General features: G+C 39.0%; 1 protein-coding gene across 1 annotated transcript; it reads right to left on the bottom strand.

Annotated features, from left to right (window-relative positions):
* Window positions 1–1,221: 1,221 nt before the first annotated feature.
* Window positions 1,222–5,100, bottom strand: LOC116805904. Its single transcript, XM_032741068.1, has 4 exons — window positions 4,864–5,100; window positions 2,245–2,436; window positions 1,909–2,179; window positions 1,222–1,659 (listed from the first exon to the last, which is right to left on the bottom strand). Exons 1-4 carry the CDS (start codon window positions 5,048–5,050, stop codon window positions 1,494–1,496), a joined length of 816 nt encoding a protein of 271 aa, XP_032596959.1. The 5' UTR covers window positions 5,051–5,100; the 3' UTR covers window positions 1,222–1,493.
* Between the last annotated feature and the right edge of the window lie 15,426 nt (window positions 5,101–20,526).

The following is a 20,526-nucleotide window of genomic DNA, read 5'->3' as shown; positions in this document are numbered from 1 at the left end:
AATGAATTAAATACATTAAAAGGAGTGAAATGACTGGAAAAAGGAAGGAAAGAATAAATAGAAAATGAGTAGGAAAGAAAGTGAATAGTGCTTTCTGTTTTCAGCTGCGAAGAAATATAGTTTAGTTTTATCAACTTTTTTTTATTTACCTAGATATCAAAACCAAATTTACTCAGTGCACGTCTTATTATTATTGTACTATCAAAATTGCACCTCTACATCATATAGCTTTCATAGAAGTAATAATGATAATATTGATAATCTTCGGTGCGCCTTAGGTAGTCGTTATTTCTTGTTATAAACACTCTTATACACAACTTAAAACTTAAGCTAATTATGTAGCTAATTAGCAAATGAATCCCATTCCTCATTTTCACCAAGCCTTTTAATCATCTTTCACACCAGTATTGGCCACTCTGTTAATTGCTGTGTGGGCCACAAGTGTTTTGCATTGCTTGGATTGCATACATGCATATTCTGCTGCCTGCATCCTTTTTGCATTTGCATGACACCTGCCTGCCACATGCCATCTGCCCCTTGCTACTTGCCCTTGTTGCAACGATTTGAGGCCTCAAGTGCGAAATAATACTTTGCAAGAGACTCTCGGTTTGAGGTCTTGTCCTGCTACCATGTGAATGTATTGCATTCTCGTTCTGGTCCTGTGAAAAGTCCTTTATTACAGTCAACTGCGAGTCAAACGAAGTGCAGCAGCAGCAGCAACAGCAACAGCTTCAGCTCGAACTCCATCATCATCGTCGCCTCGACGTGTTGCTGCATATGCAAAAAGAATACGACTACACCCTCTCCCCTCCACCCCCCTCGGGGTACCTCGTATGACTGCAGTTGCACATGCAACGCAACCGGTTGCATTATTCTTTACAATTTGAATGCGCTTTGTGTTTTATTCTGCACTTGAAAGAAACGACTGAGGCAGAGGGGCAGAGAGGCAGGCACAACAGGATGCGGATGCGCTGACTGCACATGCTGTGGTTAGACAAGGTCAGCGGGAGGGGAGTACGCGGTAGGGGATATCTGCATGGGGGGAGTTTTGTTCACTGGCTTTTGAATGATGAACATCACACGTCGCACCTTTTGCAGTTTTCACACTTGGCAAGCGACGCATCAGGTGGCTCCTTATGGTCTGTTGGATGAGTGAAGGGGTGGGGAGGGAGAAGGGTTGGGCTTTGCTTTCAAGTGAGTAGGCAGCCAAGTGGCGCAGGATAAAAGGACATGATGACATCAAGCGTTTCGCCTGCTTTAATAAATAAACAATGACGAGGTGATAATAATAAATTAAAAGAGTTTAGACTAAGTAGGGAATCAGGGGAGTATGTAGGATATAGGATAGGGAATCGGGAGCATGAGGTAGTATGTGGGATGCAGTATGAAGAGTGTTCGATTACGTATAAAAGCGTTAGTGTTCAAGGGTCAAGGGATAATGGGTTACAGATTATGTTATTGGAGGATTTCTGTGCTTTTGACTAGCAGCTCGATCAGCTGAACATCCTTTCGGCCAGATTGCGGACAACATTCTCATCATAGTCCTCGATCTCATCTTCGACCTCCTCAATAGCTACATCGTTGGGACGCACCGGATAACCCTGCTCGGGTGGTACGATCTTGACGCCATGATCACCAAACAATAGACAATCAAAATTGCTAAAAATAAAGCAGGGAAAATAATCGAGAAATTACAGACTGAAAAAAAAACAATTAGTTGAAGAATTGTACACAGCCATAACTTTGTCAAAGCTGAACCAATTTTCAAAAAACATAGTTTGATCTCTAGATCAAGACTGCATTTAAATTACAAAAGAAGACTTTCCGTGGAAATGCATGGCACAATTCCGTCCATAAAATCTGAGAATAGTGATCAAATGTCACCTAACATTACTCGTAATAACTTACCGTTCGAATAGCTCGAATCCCTGGAACTCTCCGGACATGAACATGCAGACGTGCATGTTGCGACCGACGAACCAAATGTCGTGGAACTGGATGCAGGCGCGGGCAAAGTTGAAGCGTGGCGGCCGGAAGCAGAAAGGCGGCGGATTCTGGCCGGAGACCTTATGGCGGAACCAAATTTTATCGTTGACTCTCATTCGCAGCTCAAATGAGAACTCCTCTGGGCGATAGGCGACCTCCGTGCAGCTGTTCATGCCAATCACCGCGAGAAAACCTGATATCAAAAAAGTTTGACGAACTTACCCTATAAAGTAGCAGATGAGTAATGAGAAAACAGACCTGCACAGCATTTGCATAGACCTTCGTTACAATTACACGGTATACGATTGACTAGTGCGTTGAGTGTCAGATTTGATAAACTCAATTGCCTGGATTCCTCCTCATTGGCCAGCTGATTCAGACGATGATTTAAGAGACCCAATTGGAGCACGGCATCGTAAGCCAGATCCTCGGTAGGTGGCTGCAGTGGCACTGTGAGTGAATTCGTGAATGGTATTCGAGTGTGATGAGTGTGCGAATGTGAATGTGTGACAGCATGAGAGAGAATTTATATACAGTTGTTCCAAAAAAAAAATAAAATCACACTGACTTACGAATAAAACAAAAAGTCAGTTAGTTTTGCAAAATTGTTAAATATGTATTTTTTTGTATTCCTCTAAGTGTATAAGTTAGTAGTGGTCTTGGACTGATTATCGATATTGTTATACTTTTTTAAGGCAAAGTTCTATAAAGAAGCAAACAAAATAGAGTTAAAATATGAATAAAAATACTTTATAGAAATCGATTTGCATATTACGTTTTATAGAAAACATGTGCCTACCAGATTTGACTTGATTATCATTATTTTTATTTATTGATATCAAGTTTGAGAACTACACATATTGGGATTTGAAGGTGGAGTCCTCGTTCCCAATTAAGCAGTCTTCTAAAACTTCTTTGACCAAACGAGATTAGTAGCTCAAGTTCTCTACGAAACAACTTCGACAACTAAACGAACAAAAATAACAAAAAAAAAAAAAAAACAAGAAATATTTAAATTTATTATGCTTAATCATCTCTTGTGTGAACTTCCGCGTTTTAAATAGTTCCGCATCAGAGCCAACACTGACGTAGCCGGCAATCATTAGCCAAAACCCAAAACCAAAGACCAAAGACCAAAATCAAACAACACACAAATTGATAGCCAGCCCAGCGGCGGCTAACAGTTTCAACTATTAACCTTGACTGCCGATGCGACTCGCGACTATTTTTGATGTCAATGAGAGCTACCAACTACCAGCTACCAACTCAACCGGCCAAGTTTGAGTCGTGGTCAAGATCATGGACAAGAGAGCGACTCTGAGAGAAGAGACACTATGTGAAAAAAATACGGGTAAACTGGAAGCTGAAGATTGCTCTACACAATCAGCATCTGTCTCTCTCACTGCACTCACTCTCACTCTCTTTTGAAATCCAGTGGTGTTTAAGTTTTCGACTCGACTGGCAGATACCACATATATCATCAAAGAATACCTTTGGCTTAAATGCTGCGTGCCATGTGCTAATTGGCTAAAGCCACAACGAACACACAATGCGGCAAACAACAACCTTCAAGTGCGCTGAGAACGTGGACAGCAGATTAATGTTGGTCTGTGAATATATATATGTATATATATATATATTAATAGTTCATGTGGCTTATGGTCGGCATTCGCTTTTGTTTTAGATGCAGTTAGTCGTCTATTCGAATATTGGCATTGGGCAAGACGTCACGTCCACAACTGTAACTTGTTATGGCCCTTGCACGAGCGCCACTTGCGACTTGTTGTATAATGTTTAATTGGCGCCGTGTGCTGTGTCTATGTTGTGTGTGTGTATATGTGGTGTGTGTGCGTGTGTGTGATGTCTATGTGGTGTGTCTTATGTTTTATGGGCTCTTTGGCATTCGCAGCCCTGATCATAGATTGTTTTTTAGCCAATTTGAGATTTGGTTATTATCAGAATTACATTTTTTTGGTCAGGGCAGATATCGTTATTATTATTATAACAAGGTTAGGTTAGGTTAGGTTAGATTTGAGTCAGTTAGTTTTTGCATAACATCTAAGCTAGTCTGCTTAGCTGTAAAGCTTGCGTAGATGGTATTGGCCCTTAGCATATCTACTTTAAAAAAAGTTTCTCAGTTTTCAAATCAAAGTAAAAAATTTAAGAAGTTGATTCAGCCAAATTAGTCTCCAAAAAATACAATCTCAGAGACTATATAAACTACATTATTTCATTTCAACTATAGGTGCCTCATTTTCACGAATATAGGTACAATTCGATTTCCATTCTAATCTATTCAATGCGAACTAGTTCAGCTAAACATCCAAGATTCCTTTATATTTAATCTACATCAAGAACTATTTAAATTTTCGTAAGAAAGTGCAGAGAAAAGAAAAAGTATATAAAATGCAAATCTAATTAAAGAAAATTTTCTAGAGCTTAAACATATTTATTAGTTGGTGTAAGTAATATATTTATCAATATGATGGCCAAAGGCTAAAGATGAATTTTTGTAAATGCACACTAAAAGAATATTTTCAGATGACATATTTACAACTTAAATGATATATACACTTAAGACTATAAATAAAAACACCATCACATTTAAAGCAGTTTTTTTTTACATATTTTATTGTACAAGTTATCAAAAGGTTTATCACAAAGAGAGCAGGTACGACGAAGACGACGAGTAAATTATCAGTAACTAACTAAACTAACCCAATTGGCCGATCACATTTTGAACACACAAATAACAGTCTTAGTTTACAGATAAAACTATATATAATATATACAGATATGTACAAATTGAGTTACAATATGTAGTTATATATAATATTTCAATATGTTTAACAAATTCGATAGGAGTCTAGCTTAGGCAGACATGGGCGAAACGATAGAAGACGGGCATTGCGAATGGGTTGATAAAGTTAACGATCAGATAATAGAAATACGACATAAAGTAGGAGTTCTTTGTACTACCGGTATCCGATTTTGAGACGGCCAACAGAGATGCCACACACAGCAGGTAGAAGAAGAGACGCGACTGAGAACTGGCTCCAGGCATTTTGAAGCTGGGCTGGGCTGGGCTGAGTTATTGTTGGTCTTGTTGTTGTTGTTGTTGAGGAATTCTCGAAGGTTGTTTCGCTGTTTTGGTTGTTGTTGTTGCTGTGTTGTTCTAGTTGTTGTTTTTCTTGATTTCGCACGCTTTGTTTGTTCAATTTTCGTTTTAAAACAAAGTCTTTGTTGTTATTTTTAATCAAACAGTTATTTGCTGTTTTGAGGCAACTAAAAAAACTCCACTTTGCACGCAACTTTCGCTTTCGCGGCAACATTAAATGCTTAACGCCCAGTCTTAATTCACTTTTAGTTTTTTATTTGTATATAAATATGTATATAGTTGAGCACTTGGTTCAGACTCAGACTCTGCGACTCTTCACACTTGTTGACGGCGGCAACAGCTCCAGCTCCGAACGTGCTAATGGCTAAAATACAACTGGCCAAGAAAACGGTAGCGCATGCGCATGCTAAGTGCCAAGCCAAGCCAAGCCAAGCCGAGCCGAGCCGGACCAGACAGACAGCCAGCCAGTTAGCCAGGCCAACAAGCAAAGTCAGAGTCAGAGTCAGAGTCAGAGCCACACTCAAAGCCAATGCAAACAAGCTGGAAGGGGGGGCCTGGCCGTAAAGTCGCCTCTTTCGGATTGACAGTTTTATGCCCCGTCTTGAATATTTTGAAGCGAGCTGAGCACCAAACCAGTATTTATTATTTTTTTCTTTTCGTATATTTGTTATTGTGTGAAATATATTTCAAGTTTAGGTCTCCGTTTTGGGCCGATGTGTTATAATTTCTCTCGCAGCTCGTGCTCGACTCTCACTTTTCACACAGGGCGACAATTTTTTATTAAGGTGTCACGTTAAATGATCTGTTTGCAACTTGCGGCAACTTCAAGAGAGGCAGAAGGCAGAAGACACACTCCTCCAGATCAGATCGATCGCATTGTGATGTTGAATACCGTTTGAGAGTTTATTTGATTGTTGTTTAGTTTTCACAGTTAATCAATTTGTCTGCTTGCTGGAGAGATTCTCGAAATTTATTTGTCTCTTTGTTGCCCATTTGGTATTTTGGCATTTTACTTTTTTCTTTATAAATTACCGAAAGTTGTCCGGTGAAATTCAAGTGAGATTTTTATTATTTGAAACTTTGAATTGATTTTTATAATATATTTTATTTTGTGTACTATTTTTATATATATATATGTAGGGCTTGGTTTCTTCCCTGCGGTTATTGATTTATTATATGGCATGTTTTATTATAACGATTCTTTTAGCAACAAGCTCGTTCTACATACATTCATCGGAAATTGGCAAGTCATTGGTTTGGGTGTGTAAATATTGATTGGATTATTCATTTGCGCATTCGAAACAGGTTTCTGCAGAATGATTCGACATATGCAAAAGGCATTAATTAAAGTTTATTCTCCGTGCTTTGAGAGATTCGCTGCAAATGTCTGATTTATTTATGTCAACAAGCCATTCAAAAGCGTAAACACACAAAAACTAAGAATGCATGGCATGCTTGACTTTAAGATACCCCTAAAAAATAAAAATGAAAAGTCAAATGAGTTGGAGAAACTTTTGCTGAATAAAGAAAAGTTTAATAACTAGCAAAACTTGATACCATTAATATAGCCTTAGAGCTGGTTTTAAAAAACCAGTGTTGATAAAATTAAAACCATTTTAAATTAAATAAATGGTAAGTAACTCAATAAATAAAAGTCTTCGGCTTAGAACAATTTGATAATAACAAAATATCTCTATATCTGGTTTTGAAAATCGACATCCGATATCTGAAATGAGATGTATGCTTGGCTTTGAGAAGCCCCTTAAAAAATATTTGCATAGGTAATATTAAAGTAACTATTAAAATAGTTTGAATATCATTCAAAATTTGATAGTAAACATAGCTTAAAATCGGCTCTCTATGCTTTGTATTATAAGCGTGTGAAGAAGTGTGGCCTTTAGTTGATTAACATAAAATCGATGCGGATTAACAGTATACAACAGTTACGCATATTTAAATAGAGTCGATAGAGTGGATAATATTCATTGGTTATGCAATATTTGGTTTCTATAAATGGCAAACTGATTTTAGTTTTTTTTTTTGTCAGCATTTATTGACATTGACTTTGTGCGGCGCTTCACAGACTGAATATTGATTGAGTTTCAGAGTTTGCCTTTGACATTTGCCAGCTTAAGGAAATTATTTTAACTATATTAACTATATAGATAGAAAACGAACACTATTTAATGGATAAAGCTGCTTGGAATTGAAATGGCGTTAGTAGCTAGCTGTTGTTGGGCAACTGACCAAGTAGCAGTTACAGCAGTTAGGAGGCTAACTAACTGAACACGATCGGCAGCGCCATCTGTTGGCCAGTAGTTGCTCTTAACGAGCTGCGTCTGCAGCTGAAGTTGAGGCTGCATTGTGTGGCATGTGATTATCCGATTCGATTGATTTGTGATGCCAAACTGCCGACTTGGCCAAGATACCGTCCTCCACCCGCTCCCCCACAGTGGCGCACAACAACAGCAGCGAACATGAGATTAGAAATTCGATCTTGGGCTGCTGTTTGTTGCTGTTGTTGTTGCGAAAACTTGCACGTAAATCATGTGAAATCAATTTCTCTTGCACAATTTTCCACTTTTGGCAAATATGACGAAAAATCGAGACGAAAAATCAAAGCCCAGAGACCCCAGCGAAAAGTCGTGAGTAAACATTTGGTTTAGAGAGACCAACGATGCTCGACAGGCTCTCAAATGTTGTTGTTGTTTATGCAGTCAGTTGTTTGGTAGCATCTTGTGGTCTAATAATAGCATGTTAACTCATAACATGCTATCAATCACTCCAAAATTCGTATCTGTGGTGGGTTGCCAGACTTTCAATAGTTATAGAGTGTGGTTTAGGGGGCAGAGTAGGGGCTAGTGAAGTTGGGGTAGGGGGAGTTTGTTTTGCTGACCATAATTCGCATGTGAAAATTGGAAAATTGTTTGGCTGTTGCTGTTGTTGTTGTTGCTGCTGCTGATGGTCAGCTTTTGAATGGAGTTATCGTTGCATGCATGCTCCGCATATAATCAGAATGTGTGTAGCTAGTGTGTGTGTGTTTGGGGGGACTTGAGTGTATGATTTATGGGCTTTTCGTGGCGCCAGTTGTCTGACCAAGATCAAATTTTCCATCATTATTATGCATGTGAGGCAAGTTTGCTTGGAAAGTTTTTTTTTGCTATTTACTTAAGTTAAGTTGAGCCGAGAGTGCTGTACATGATTGTAGTTATTAATATGATTAATAACGCTTAATAATTAAGCGTTTAAGTGTTATGTTAATGAACTGTTCATCATTAGTCTTCTGTTGGTCTTATTTAGTGCTGATTATCACAACGGACCAAAAATAACCTATGTTTGCCGGCGTTATAGGCCGATAGCCGTCTAACATAGTGCTTATTTTACCCCTTTAAAATGAGTAAAAATTGTATAATGAAGTTGTGGGAGAGTATATAACAGGCAGAAAGAAGCATCTGCGACTCCATAAGATAAATATCCTTGATTAGCATCACCTGCCGAGTCGATGTAGTCTGTCTGTCTGAATGTTAAATGTATATTAGTTAATTTCTTAATGATTAGCAGATGTAATAATCTTTAATATTGATATATTCATCACCTATAACTTTAAAGCCTACATTGAACTCCAGCAAGAACATAAATTTATAACTCCTTTAATTTTTTAATCCCCTCACTGTCCTGTGAAGTGGGAGCTTCTGGTTCCCACTCAGTTAGCAGGCTGACAGCGAGACAAAACCAAATCGAAAAAGTATTAATTCAAAGCACCCTATTTGAGTCAGTTTTGAATACTTTGGGTAAATGCATTCGCTGTATGAGTGTGTGTTTCTGTGTGTGTGTGTGTTTTATTCTATTTTCATGCACTTGGCATCGCGTTGTCTTTTCCTTTTTCCGTGCTTGAGCATTTTCTTTGGCTGCTTTGCTTTGCTTTGTTTTTGTTTTTCATTTTTTTTATTTATGCCTGTGCCTTTAAGTATGCAACGAGAGTAGACTATAGAAATTTTTATACAATTTTGTTGTTCATTTGTTTTTCGTCGCTCGCCTCAAATGCAAAATGCTAAATGTAAAATGTGAAATGTAAAAGTACAAAATGAAAAGAAAACATAAATCTTTTTGTCTGCCAACGTTTTTTTAGAGGCTGCCAGCATTGTGAGTGGTTGTTCTTTATTTCTTTGTTGTTGTCTTTTTTCTGTTATTATTCATGATATTTTCCCACCTCAGCTCACGTGCCACCCTCACCCAACCGTTGCTCTCCTACCCTATCGCAGGTGGTAATGCAAGACGAGCCTTTGACTTGTATTAGGGGAATAGAGGATACCTTCTTTTTTTATTATTTTGCTTACCATATTTTATTTTGGCATTGCTTTGTTTTGTTAATTAAGCAAAAATGCTGTTATTACAAACACAAGAACTCAACTCAACTCGCAGCCTCTCCACTGGGATAAATGTATATTGTACTACAAATGAGAGTAGAGTCTGCTTTTTTTTCTTTACTTTTTGGCATTTTTTCTTGTGTGTAGTTCGCATACTTTTTGAGTGTATTTTCACTTTGGAGTATGTCGGGCTTAATTTAAATTTTAAAAATATTTTAATGCGAACAATAGAGTTATTGCATCAAGAAATGGGTAAATGGGATAGTGAAGTTGTGTATGTAGCAGGCAGAAGGTACCATTTTAAAATCCATAAGGTTGTATAAAGTCCTTTTGTGTCTTTCTGTCTGTATGAACAAGCCGATCCCGCACATTATTAAGTTGTGTTAAACAGAGACCAATTCATTTGTTATATTAAATTATAATAAACACTGACACATAATTAATCAACTGCAAAAATTGCATGCTTTCATTCCAGCATTTTTCATAATTTCATGAATATGTTTATAGTTTAAACAGAGTGTTTCCATCTATCTACAAAGTTGGTTAATTAGAATATCTGAGTTTGCATCTATCAAAAATTACCCCTTGCCTTGAAAAGCAGTCTGAATCAAACGTTTGTGTGTTCTAATTAACCCTTCGTGCCACATGTAACAGCGCAACATGCCACAAGAGTGCATCTCAAATCACCCCACCCAAGCTGAGTTAACCAAAAATGTATATATGCACAGCATCAGTTACAATTAGTTTTTTCTATTTTTGTTTTTCGGGGGGCATTGCCGAAAAAAAATGAAAGAATTGCAACATGCAAGCTGCCACATGCCACATATTCTCAAAGGACACTTGACTTTCAGCGGCGGCGGTTTGCTTTTGGGGCTACACTGTAGAAACTTGTGGAAAGAGCTTTCGATTTGAGCCCTTTTTTTTGGCTGTGTTGACAGCTTTCTTGTTGCACATGTCGAGAGGTGTGTGGAGGGGTGGTGGACAGTGTTGGGGGTGTTTTGGGGTTTTGGCCTGGCAACTGTCATGGCCTTTTTTTTGGTTGGAAACCACGTCTGCAGACATTTTGGCGCTGCCAATTAATTAAGCGAAATAAAAGCCAACAAGCCCGCAACGGGATTCCTCATCGTTGCTTCCTTTAGCAGCCAAGGAGGAATGAGGGGCGAAGGGGTGGAGTTGAAGGGGGAAGGGAGTGGTGCGGTGTTTGTGGTGTTTCTCGTTGTAAATGAATTTGGCTGCTTGCAAATTTGTGCTCGCCTTGAAAAATGCTGAGCTTTAATACGCAATTAGTGCAATTCAATCAGCACTGATTCTCGGGGGCCAAGTCGAGCACAGACATAGAAATGACGGGAAACGGGAAGGGCGGGGCGGGTGGCAAGCATAGATGGTTGCCTTTTACCACCTGCGGCTCGCAGTGATTACGTGCAACATGAGCATAAAAATTGCTTACTTGCTGGCTGCATAGACTCAGAGGCAAGAGGTAAGAACCAAGAAACAGAAACAGACAACGAATGCCAACTTGTAACAGCCAACTTGCTTCAGTCCGACCAGGAAGCAGGCGCACTTGCCCCTGTGGGTCTATGGTGTCGTTTATGGAAATGTTGCGCGTTGCGCGTTGTTGGGCCATGTAGCATAGCATTGTCGATATTGTCGGCGCCTTGCAACTTGTTTATGACACATGATGCAGCTGATGGAAATTGCCGTTCAATCGCTGCCCCAGCCCCAGCCCCATCCCCACCTCCCACTCTCCTCTCTCACTCACCCTCTCTTTGGCTGGCGCTTAATTTAGATTAAACGATTTGCTGTTTACAATTTATTGGCATAACGTTTAATTGAACAACAACAAGAACAGCAACAACAAGAAGAAGGGGCAGTTGCAAGTTTAAGCAAATACATGATTGTAGGTGGTCCCGCGCCACCCCCCTCTGCCTAGGTGCATATGCTTTATTCGTGGCCGTTGATCACGACTCTATTAACAGACAGAATAAGCGCCCCGACTCCCGACTCCCGACTCCGGCCCTGATCTTGACTCCGGTCCTGGTCAATTATTGACCCTTGTCGCGACATTGACGAGTGTGCGGCGCATTGTAAAATCATTTGCCATACTTTTGATCTTTGTGGCGCCGCAATCGACTCGACTTGCAGCCAACAACTTGTAGCAAAATGAGCAGCTGACATCTACCTGGACAACTACATGTGGGCTGCCCACTCCTCGTTTGTTGCTGACTGTTGCTTGCCACCTGTTGTGACTCTTGTCGGGGTCATGTCCACACTGGGCGCCACCTTCTGCCTCCTCGTTGTTGTTGCTGTTGTTGTGTTCCTTGCTGCTTTGGAAATGCAACGATTTCTGCTTAATACGCATAGATTAATCTTTGAAATAACTTGCATTTTGTAGTCGTTTTTGTATTGTTACAGTTGCTATTGCTTTTAGTTTGGATTTATTCTGACACATTCTAGAATGCTGTTCATCACATTTTTTAATATGCTGCCAATATAAGAAAAACTTATGTATTTGGATGTGCCTTTTGTCATTGTGAGGATCATTAGTAGTATTAGCGCTGCACTCCACCAAGTGGGCTTTAAATGCTTAAATGTATCCATTATATAATTTGGAATTGTTGGGAATTGAATTCAATTTGGAACAAATATAATTTAACAGCGTTGAAAGTTTGCCAACATCAAGGATTACTGTATGCGTGAAAAAATACATTTGTCAAATTAATCTTGAAAATACATTTTATATGTATTATATATATTATTATTATTATTCATTAACTATGACCTATTAATTATTCCTCCTTATAATAAGAGATTCCTTGTACTTTTGAAATGTATCCTATAATGTTATCATTCAGTGATGGGTTTAGCTGCAATCTTGACTCATTTCCATGCATAGTTGCATGATGCATGTTGTTGGATGCGGCATGTCTATTCTTAGCCATATTCCAAAATAAATCGATTGGCAATCTGAGGCTCAGTCACGTCGCATATGAAATGATGCCAATCGCAACAGCAGCAACAACAATAGCAGGCGGTAGAGAAAACTCAAAACCAATCAGCCAGCTGCTACTGCTCATCTGAAGTTGAGGCTAAAACAATCTATCACGTATGTAATTCCCATGAAAAATTTATATATATAGAGATAGACAGGTAGAAAGGGATGGGGGCGAATAGAGGTAAGTTTGCCAGGGAAACGGGAGCCAAATTGTTGTAGGTGAAATTATAATTTCGTGTGGCAAGAGTAGAGTGTCGAGAGGCGAGTCACATATTCCATTCAACTTGCAGGCGTTGAAAATCGATTCGCACATGCAACTGCAACTGCAACTGCAACTAGTGCACTACTTTTAAGATGTTGCCATTACTTATTTATTGGGCAAGTTCAGTTCGAGTTCAGTTCAGGCCACAATTTGTGGTGCAGCTAATGAAAAGCTATCGCACGATCTCGACGATCTCTCCGCTTGCGATCCTTGTCTGTCTCGGCTCGGAGTGCGTTTCAGTCCGAGGCCAACACGTACAGGCCCAATTTCGCCAGCTACTTGTTACGGGTCAGAGTGAGGGGAGGAGGGGCTGTGTGGCATCAACTGGCATCGCTAGCTGTGCTCTGACTCTCATAATCCCATGTTTGTTTGCATTAGGCACCACAGACAGGGCTGCAATTATGTTGTTCGCTTCTGCAACTCTTAAACAACATTGCTGACAGCATTGCTCCAACTTCAGCTTGCTGTGGTTTTTTTTGCCTCTTTTTTTGGCATTTTGATTGCCGCAGACTTTGTGGCGCATATGAATTATGGCCGGGTCGCTTTTCAGTTTTGAGATGCTTACCAAAGTTTGATTTTCGCGTCACATTCTTTTGGCGCTGCTCTTTGGCTTGCCATCGATTTGAGAATTGCGAGTTGCAAGTTGCGACTACGTTTGATGTTTTGCCATTTGCTATTTGTTTGTGTATTTGCGTTTTTCTTTATCGGTTAGTGGACCATGGGAAACTAGCGAGAACCTCAAGATGGATCATGTACGCGCATTAATAGCATCCACAAAATACGATCGAGTTGAGTTTATAAATTAATCTATTTGAAGGCTTATCTATATTCGTCCTTTACTTTTGGCGAGCTTTACTTTATCATTATGAGAGTCTGCTATTCTTCTGTTTGCTGCTACAATTTTTTGCTATTTCAAATGCGTCTTGTGATTCTAAATGAAATTTAGGTTACATATATGTAATCATATACCCAATGTAGGATTAAGTCTTTAATATAGCTAGATATCGCGATTTCAAACGCAGACAAATCTCATCATTAAATCTCGCGCTTTGCTGCTTTTTGCCATAGCCAGAATTTGATGATGATGATTTTTGTTGCTGTTTTTAATGTGCCACGAAATTAACACTTGGCTAGACCCACACCTCAACGCACACACACTCTACACTTTACACCCCCTCCCTATCTACACTCACACATGCATAAATTATGCCAAAAACACGCGCCAACCCTCTCAACATTTTTGCGGTTTTTTGCCTTTGCTTTTGTTTTTTTTTCGCTCAGCATCTCGCGTTAATGAGTGAAAAGTCGTGTTAAACATTTAATACACATGTTGTTCTGATTGTTGTTGTTGTTCTTGTTCTTGTTCTTGTTTTGCATTTTTGGCCAAAATATTTTCGTGTTTGCTGCCTTTCATAATTTATGTGTTTGGAGTGCGTCGCTTGAATGATTTTAATTTTTATTTTATTTTGCTGTTTTTCTGCGGTCGCGTGTCGCTTCAGCTTCAACTGCAGCTCCTTGCTTGGGGTAATTGAATTGTGTGTTTTTCGTACTGCTCCTTTTTTTTTGGCCATTTATGAAGAGCATTTGCTGCTGCTGCTGCTGTTGTCGTTCTGCATGAAATTGGCTTCATTTTGAATCGCGAACCTTTTTCTGTTTGAGTGCATTTTCATAATTTTTCTGAATATGTGATAATGATGAATTATGAAATGAGTTGTATTGAAAATGGTTAAAAGGGTATGATTAAGTTGTGTCAGAGTTTGAAACGGGCAGAAGGAAGCAGCATCGAACTCATTAAGTACATAATCTGGATCAGGATCAGGATGTCCGTCTCTCAAGCTTAAAAAAAGTTCTCGTTTGCCATAGCAAAATACATTTTATCTAGTTTTATCGAAAACTTCCTTTGTTTTGCGATATATACGATATACATATATATATATATATATATATATATATATCTACTAGTCGAGCTCTCGCAACTAGAGAATTTTGACTAGTTAAAGTCGTAATTGCCCGAGTTTAGTGTAGCTTAAATTTAATCAAGTTTCAGGCAGACAAATAAACTGCAAATTGTGCTTAATAATACAATATTGATTACTATCGATTTGGATAGCATCAAATAAAATTTTAGTCGAGTCATCTGCAGAGCAAATGGCAATAATAAAGAAATAAAACACAAGCAGCAAACTCAATGGCAAAATCAACGCACAACGGCTGCACACAAATCTCCAAGGAGACAATTTAAATTGAGAGCAGAGCACAGGACAAGGAACACAGGACAAACCACAGACGATGTCTAGGCGAGTCTAGGCTCGAGAGCAACAAATAAATAAAAAATAAATAAACATAAGCAGCCAGTCTATATAAAAATGGTTAAAACAAACTTTGACTTGCAGTTGGGGGAGAAAATGTTGCGAATGCTTTTGATTTTGGTTTGGCTTTTGCCTGACTGAATTTCAGATTTTGCAATCCGAATGAAGTCTTTGAGTTGTGCCAAAAAAGTTTTTGATTTCGCGCGCTAAATGAGTTTGCAATTTATTTGGCCAAATAAACTGTAATGAATTTACAAAAATCATCAGCAACAACAATCGCAATAAAGACTTCCAGACAGACATCGATAGATAAGCGCAGACATTCTACAAATAATACGCTTTTAATGAGCATTTTGCTGGGGCAGCAGGTGGGTGAGGGATGGCGGGAGGGTGTTGCTCATTGGTGGGTTGAATTTGTAGTCCGCGAGCTGTCAATTAACTTGAATGCGAGACGTTTTTTTAATTTCGATTGCGTGTACCCCTCCATTACACTCTCTCTCTCTGCCCGTCTCTCTCCAGCTCTCTCAATCCCCCTCTCTCTCCTTCGCTCTCTATGCTTTTGCCTCCAGCATAACTGTGGAGTCATCCAATGACAATACTTGATTGCCATGGACACGCCACGATCTGAGCTGAGCTGAAATTGCATTTCATTTGCTTTTCCAAATCAAATTTAATTATTTTCTCACATGCAGCGCATTTTTGTGCGTTTCATTAATTTGTTGTTCCACAATTTGTAGCATGCTTTGAGGCGTCTCTTTAAGTATTTGCTACCTTTATCCGCATCGACTACTTTGTTTAATCAAATCTGATATAATCCTTGTGGCACTTGAGCAAAGTCCCATTTAAATACTGTCCTCATAAATGGGACAGGCAACTTTACTTTTAAGCAGTAAGGAACTTTAATACTCTTGGTCGAATATTTCCTTAAGAGCATTTTAGAGCTGTTAAAAAATATTTATTTTATTTTTTTATTCAAACTTGAATCATTTTTAAAATTTGTACACGATAAGTTTTATACCATTAAAAGTTGTTACAAGCTGCATAACATAGTCGCTATATCTTTTATTAAAGGTGCACAAAATTAAAATGCATTATGATTTTTGTGAAATTATTTCGTGTGCTTCAGTGCGTCCTTTCAAAGGTGACTTCAGTCGAGTTTCTTTCTTTTTCTCTTTCTCTTTCCCTTTTTTATTTTTTTTATTTTCTTTCTTTGGCTTGCCTATTTTCTGAGGAATGCCAAAATTTCATTTATTGCGAGAAAAACACAGATTTATTTCAGGTTATATGGCGAACTGAAAAGAGTACGAGTTTAGAGTCTGAGAGCCAGAGCCACAACCAGAGCCAGAGCCAGACTGAGCTGCTTTTCCTTGATTTTGCTGCAAGCCCATAGGAATTTTGCAGTCAACAGCAGCACAAAGTGGAAATTATCGCCACATGTAGTCCAAAGGGAGGGAGGATGAGTTAAGGGGGGAGGGGAGTAGTCAGGCTGAGGGCTTTTCCAGTGTTTGCAGAACTTTTGCCCAGGTCCAAAGTACAAATCCAAGTGTCTACGTCTGGATGGGGCTTGGGTATTGGGGCATTAAGGAGTCGGATCCTTTAGGCGTCTGCAAATCTCAAAAATGCACACAGACTCCGTCCATCCGCTTCCGTTGCGCCGTGGCCCGTAACCCGTATACGGTTTTGCCATTGCTGTATCTGTAACCGTGAGGTGCTTCATCGTCATCGCCGTCGTCATCGTTGTCTGGCAAGGCGATTTAGCAAATTAAAAGGTTTTTAATGCATGGAGTGCGCTTTTACTTATTTCATAATTCGGGATGCGGCTGAGCCCACAAAAAAGCGGCACAGCAATGTCTTTCTATACCCTGCACTAATTGAAAATGGGTAAAAGGGTACACCGAATTCAGAACGAATCTATAAAGTATAAATATTCTTGATCAGTTGAGTCGACTGAGCCATACCTGTCTGTCTGTATTATCAAGGTGAATCACAAAGCCTATAAGATCTAAGGACTTCAAATGTGGATAAAGTTTATTTCATTTCTTCGATAACTTCTTTTATTTGTATAATTTGTTATAAATTTAAAAGTTGTATCTGTCTCATCGTGTGCTTTTCTGTGCGCTGGTTTAAATATTCACACTGATGGATATGAAAAGCTTTGTCTCTAGGGTGTCTCCCAGTCGAGCTCTCTCGACTAGAGCATTCCAACTTGTTTCTTATCTTTTTTCTTTTGCCATTGACTTTTGTATGTATTTTTTTTTGTGTTTTTATGCAGATTTCTCTCAGTGTTCTAGGCACTTCGTAATTTCCGTTTCCAGTTTTTGGTGCTGAAGAGTTTTTCGCGTAGGTGAAGAATTTATGGGCTGCAGGATATGAGAAATACTTTTTAATTGTGCAATAAATTGAAATGCCAAAGGAGGTGGAGGAGTGGGTGTTCCCGCGCCTAGACACAAATAAATAAATACTTAGTTGCTTGGAAATGAGTTTTTAATTTTGCAATAGGTCTTCTTGATTGTATTTGTGCAGCTGTTGAAAAATATCAAGATTTATTTAGATATGTGGAGTGATTAATAATAGCTGTAAGGTGTTTTTATATGTATATATTTGTTATCTCCAGTTAATTTCCTTATTAAATAGATTTGTGCTTGGAGCTAATTTGGCAGCCGACAAAATTAAGTAATCCATTGAAAATCTTTTGGCTCAGACACCCTCTTTAAATGTTAACCACAAATTACATACTTGACTGCTGCGAAAAAAAATAAAATGAAAATCACACGTCAACTGCGAAAATGGAAAATTGCAAGCTTTTCGCAATGTTTGCCTAGGGTGTGGGAGGGGGGTGATGCGAAACAGAACAATTGTCACGTGTCGCCGTCGTCGTCGTCGTCATCGTCGTTTCCCTTTTTGTGGGTTGTTTGTTTTTGTGTTTGCCTGGTGGAAAACTGTTGTTTGGCATTGGCATATCAAAGATTTTCACTTGAGCGTCGGAAAATTGGCAAGTGGCAAACTGAACTCTCGGGGAGTGTTCCATTTACCAACTCAACCCCCGCTTGGCAATTTTGCGAATTTTGGGTTATTAGGTTTTTTGTTTCCCATTGTGTACCCTTGCGGGTTCCCAATTTTGTTGGCGGCAGACTCGAGTTTCGAATGAAGCTTATGAATGTTCAATTGCGTGTTGTTTTGTGGCCAAGTACAGAAGAATTTAAATGACAGTTGAAATTCTTTGATAAATGTCAACGCGTGTTAGTGTGAGGGGTGGTGGGGTGACGGGTGTGTGATGGGTGTGTGACAGTCGTAATGATTTGATTGCTTGGAAATGCACGGCAATTGAAAGTTTTTACCTCAGGCCATATTTCTCCCATATGATTTAAGGGCCTCTCTCGCTGCAAATTAAGCCAATTTGCGAGAAAATTTGCATGCGCGGAAAATGGGAAAATTGCGGGGAAAGAAAAAATTGCGAGTGTGTTAATGGGCACGATTAAATCATGCCAAGTGAATTGGCAGGCATATATTAGACTTTTAGGGAATTTTCGTCTTAGTGCTGCAAATTGAAAATATAATTTCCTTTACTTGATTTACAGCGTTTGTGGTTGGCTGACTAACGAGCTGCTCGGCTTCATAAATATAAACGACCCTAAGATGCAGGCATGCAATGGGCCCCGAACCCAAGCCCCAACCCCCTTTTTGGGGTGGTAGTGACTTAAAATTCCTGAGTCAACAATAATAGAATTAATAATAGCATTCTGCACAATACTCAAAGTGCAGTTGGTCCCTAAAACCAAACAGACTCCTCCATTTTCCCTGCTCTCTGCAAGTAAGATCGCACTCAGTTTTTGTTTATGACGAAGTAATATTGAAATCTGGATAATTGTGCAAGAGGATGTGAAAGACCGCAAATACTTTGGTCCCAGGCAGCCAGCCAGCCAAGCAGGCAGCCTTTTATTTCATTCATTCATGCCTTGAGTTATCTTGAGCACAATTTTAGTGCGACAATAAGAAAACTAAGGAAGGAGCATGAGAAGGAGGAGGAGGACGAGTTACCCAAGTAAAATGGTCAACGCTTGAGTTGAAATGCAAAAGGAGCACAGAGTCGAGTGGAGGGAAGTGGAGTGGAGGGGATTGGAGAGAAGAATGCTGCCAAGCAGAAAGTGGTCAACATTTTTGCCAGTGCCATGGGCAAGAATAAAAGACGCCGAATGCGATGCGATACGATGCGAATGTGCAGCAAAGGTAGCAATCATTGTGCCATAGAGTCCACAACAACAACAACTACAACAACAGCAACAAAAACAACAACAACAACAACGACAACCACTACCAACAGTCGGGGAGAGTTGTAGTAATAATAATAACCTCCTTCTAGCTTTTGCTACTGCTGCTAGTGCAGCTCTTGCGGTAATAAACCAAAGACATTTCATTTCATTTCTCGTAAATGTGGCTATGCAAAAAACCAAATTAAAACTAGAAAGAGACATTGCGAGCGAGAGAGACGGAAAGAGAGTGAAAGTGTGTGAGAGAGAGAGAGAGAGAGAGAGAGAGAGAGAGCAGTCGGAGCAACAAAATTAAATGAACAATTTTTTTCGTGAATTTTCAATAGCGCAAATAACAAAGTGCATAATACTTGTGGCTGGCAAAAGAAAATGCAATTATGATATCAAGAGAGAGAAAGAGAATTATGAAAGTTGAAAGCCGAAAACATTGCAGCTAGTATTCCTATAATTAAATAGTAAGTTAAGAATTTACTTAATTACAAAGTTAATCTGAATAGGTATTTAGCTGGCTTCAGGTCAAATGTTTCTAAGTAAATATTTATAAATTCAAACAAATCAGCAGGCAATTAACATTTATAAAGAGTTTGTTCAATATAAGACTTATAGAGATTTACTTAATTTCCGCACAAACCTTTACCGTTTGCACCAGAAGCCTCCTTATATGAACCCCCCTCCCCTCATTTCAATCCCCCACACATATTTATCCACTAATTTTACCAGTCATACCACCCAAGCCCCTAAACTCATTCAAAATTCTGAGCCAAACATAAAAACAAACCCAAAGCTCAAGTGTACAAAATAGAACAACAAAAATTGCATTTGCTTTCATATGCAGCAGGCGCATAATTCAAAGCACCTTTGACACCCAAACCCGACCACCAAAAACAAATTTGAATCCAGCCAAAATTAGCTACAGCTAAACCTCAAACTCAAGCTTAACTCAAAGTCAGGACTCATCAACATCAGTCGCATCTCAAAGGACATTTTGGTTTTCTTTCTGGTTTCTTTTTTTCGGGTACATAATTAATGGTCTCACAGAGAAATGTTCAAAGATATTTTGGGCCCTCTTTCAAACTGGCCTTTTGTGCGAATGTCAAAAGCAACGACAGTAGAAACAATCAAAAATAAAATGCAAAAGCGCGCAAAACTGCGCACAATATTTTTACCTTTATTTCTATGCTTTGAACCCATTAAAAATAATTGAAAGGGTATGCTGAAATTGTG

Source organism: Drosophila grimshawi, unplaced genomic scaffold (assembly GCF_018153295.1).
Source record: "Drosophila grimshawi isolate 15287-2541.00 unplaced genomic scaffold, ASM1815329v1 contig_131, whole genome shotgun sequence".
Taxonomy (NCBI): Eukaryota; Metazoa; Arthropoda; class Insecta; order Diptera; family Drosophilidae; genus Drosophila; species Drosophila grimshawi.
This window is presented reverse-complemented; position numbering and strand designations above follow the sequence as displayed.

Coding starts and splice junctions, on each gene's coding strand:
- LOC116805904 (XM_032741068.1), bottom strand. CDS start 5,050: ATGCCTGGAGCCAGTTCTCAGTCGCGTCTCTTCTTCTACCTGCTGTGT. Junction 2,437..4,863: donor CTATCGTTTCGCCCATGTCT/GCCTAAGCTAGA, acceptor ATTCACTCACAG/TGCCACTGCAGCCACCTACC. Junction 2,180..2,244: donor TCTATGCAAATGCTGTGCAG/GTCTGTTTTCTC, acceptor TTTTGATATCAG/GTTTTCTCGCGGTGATTGGC.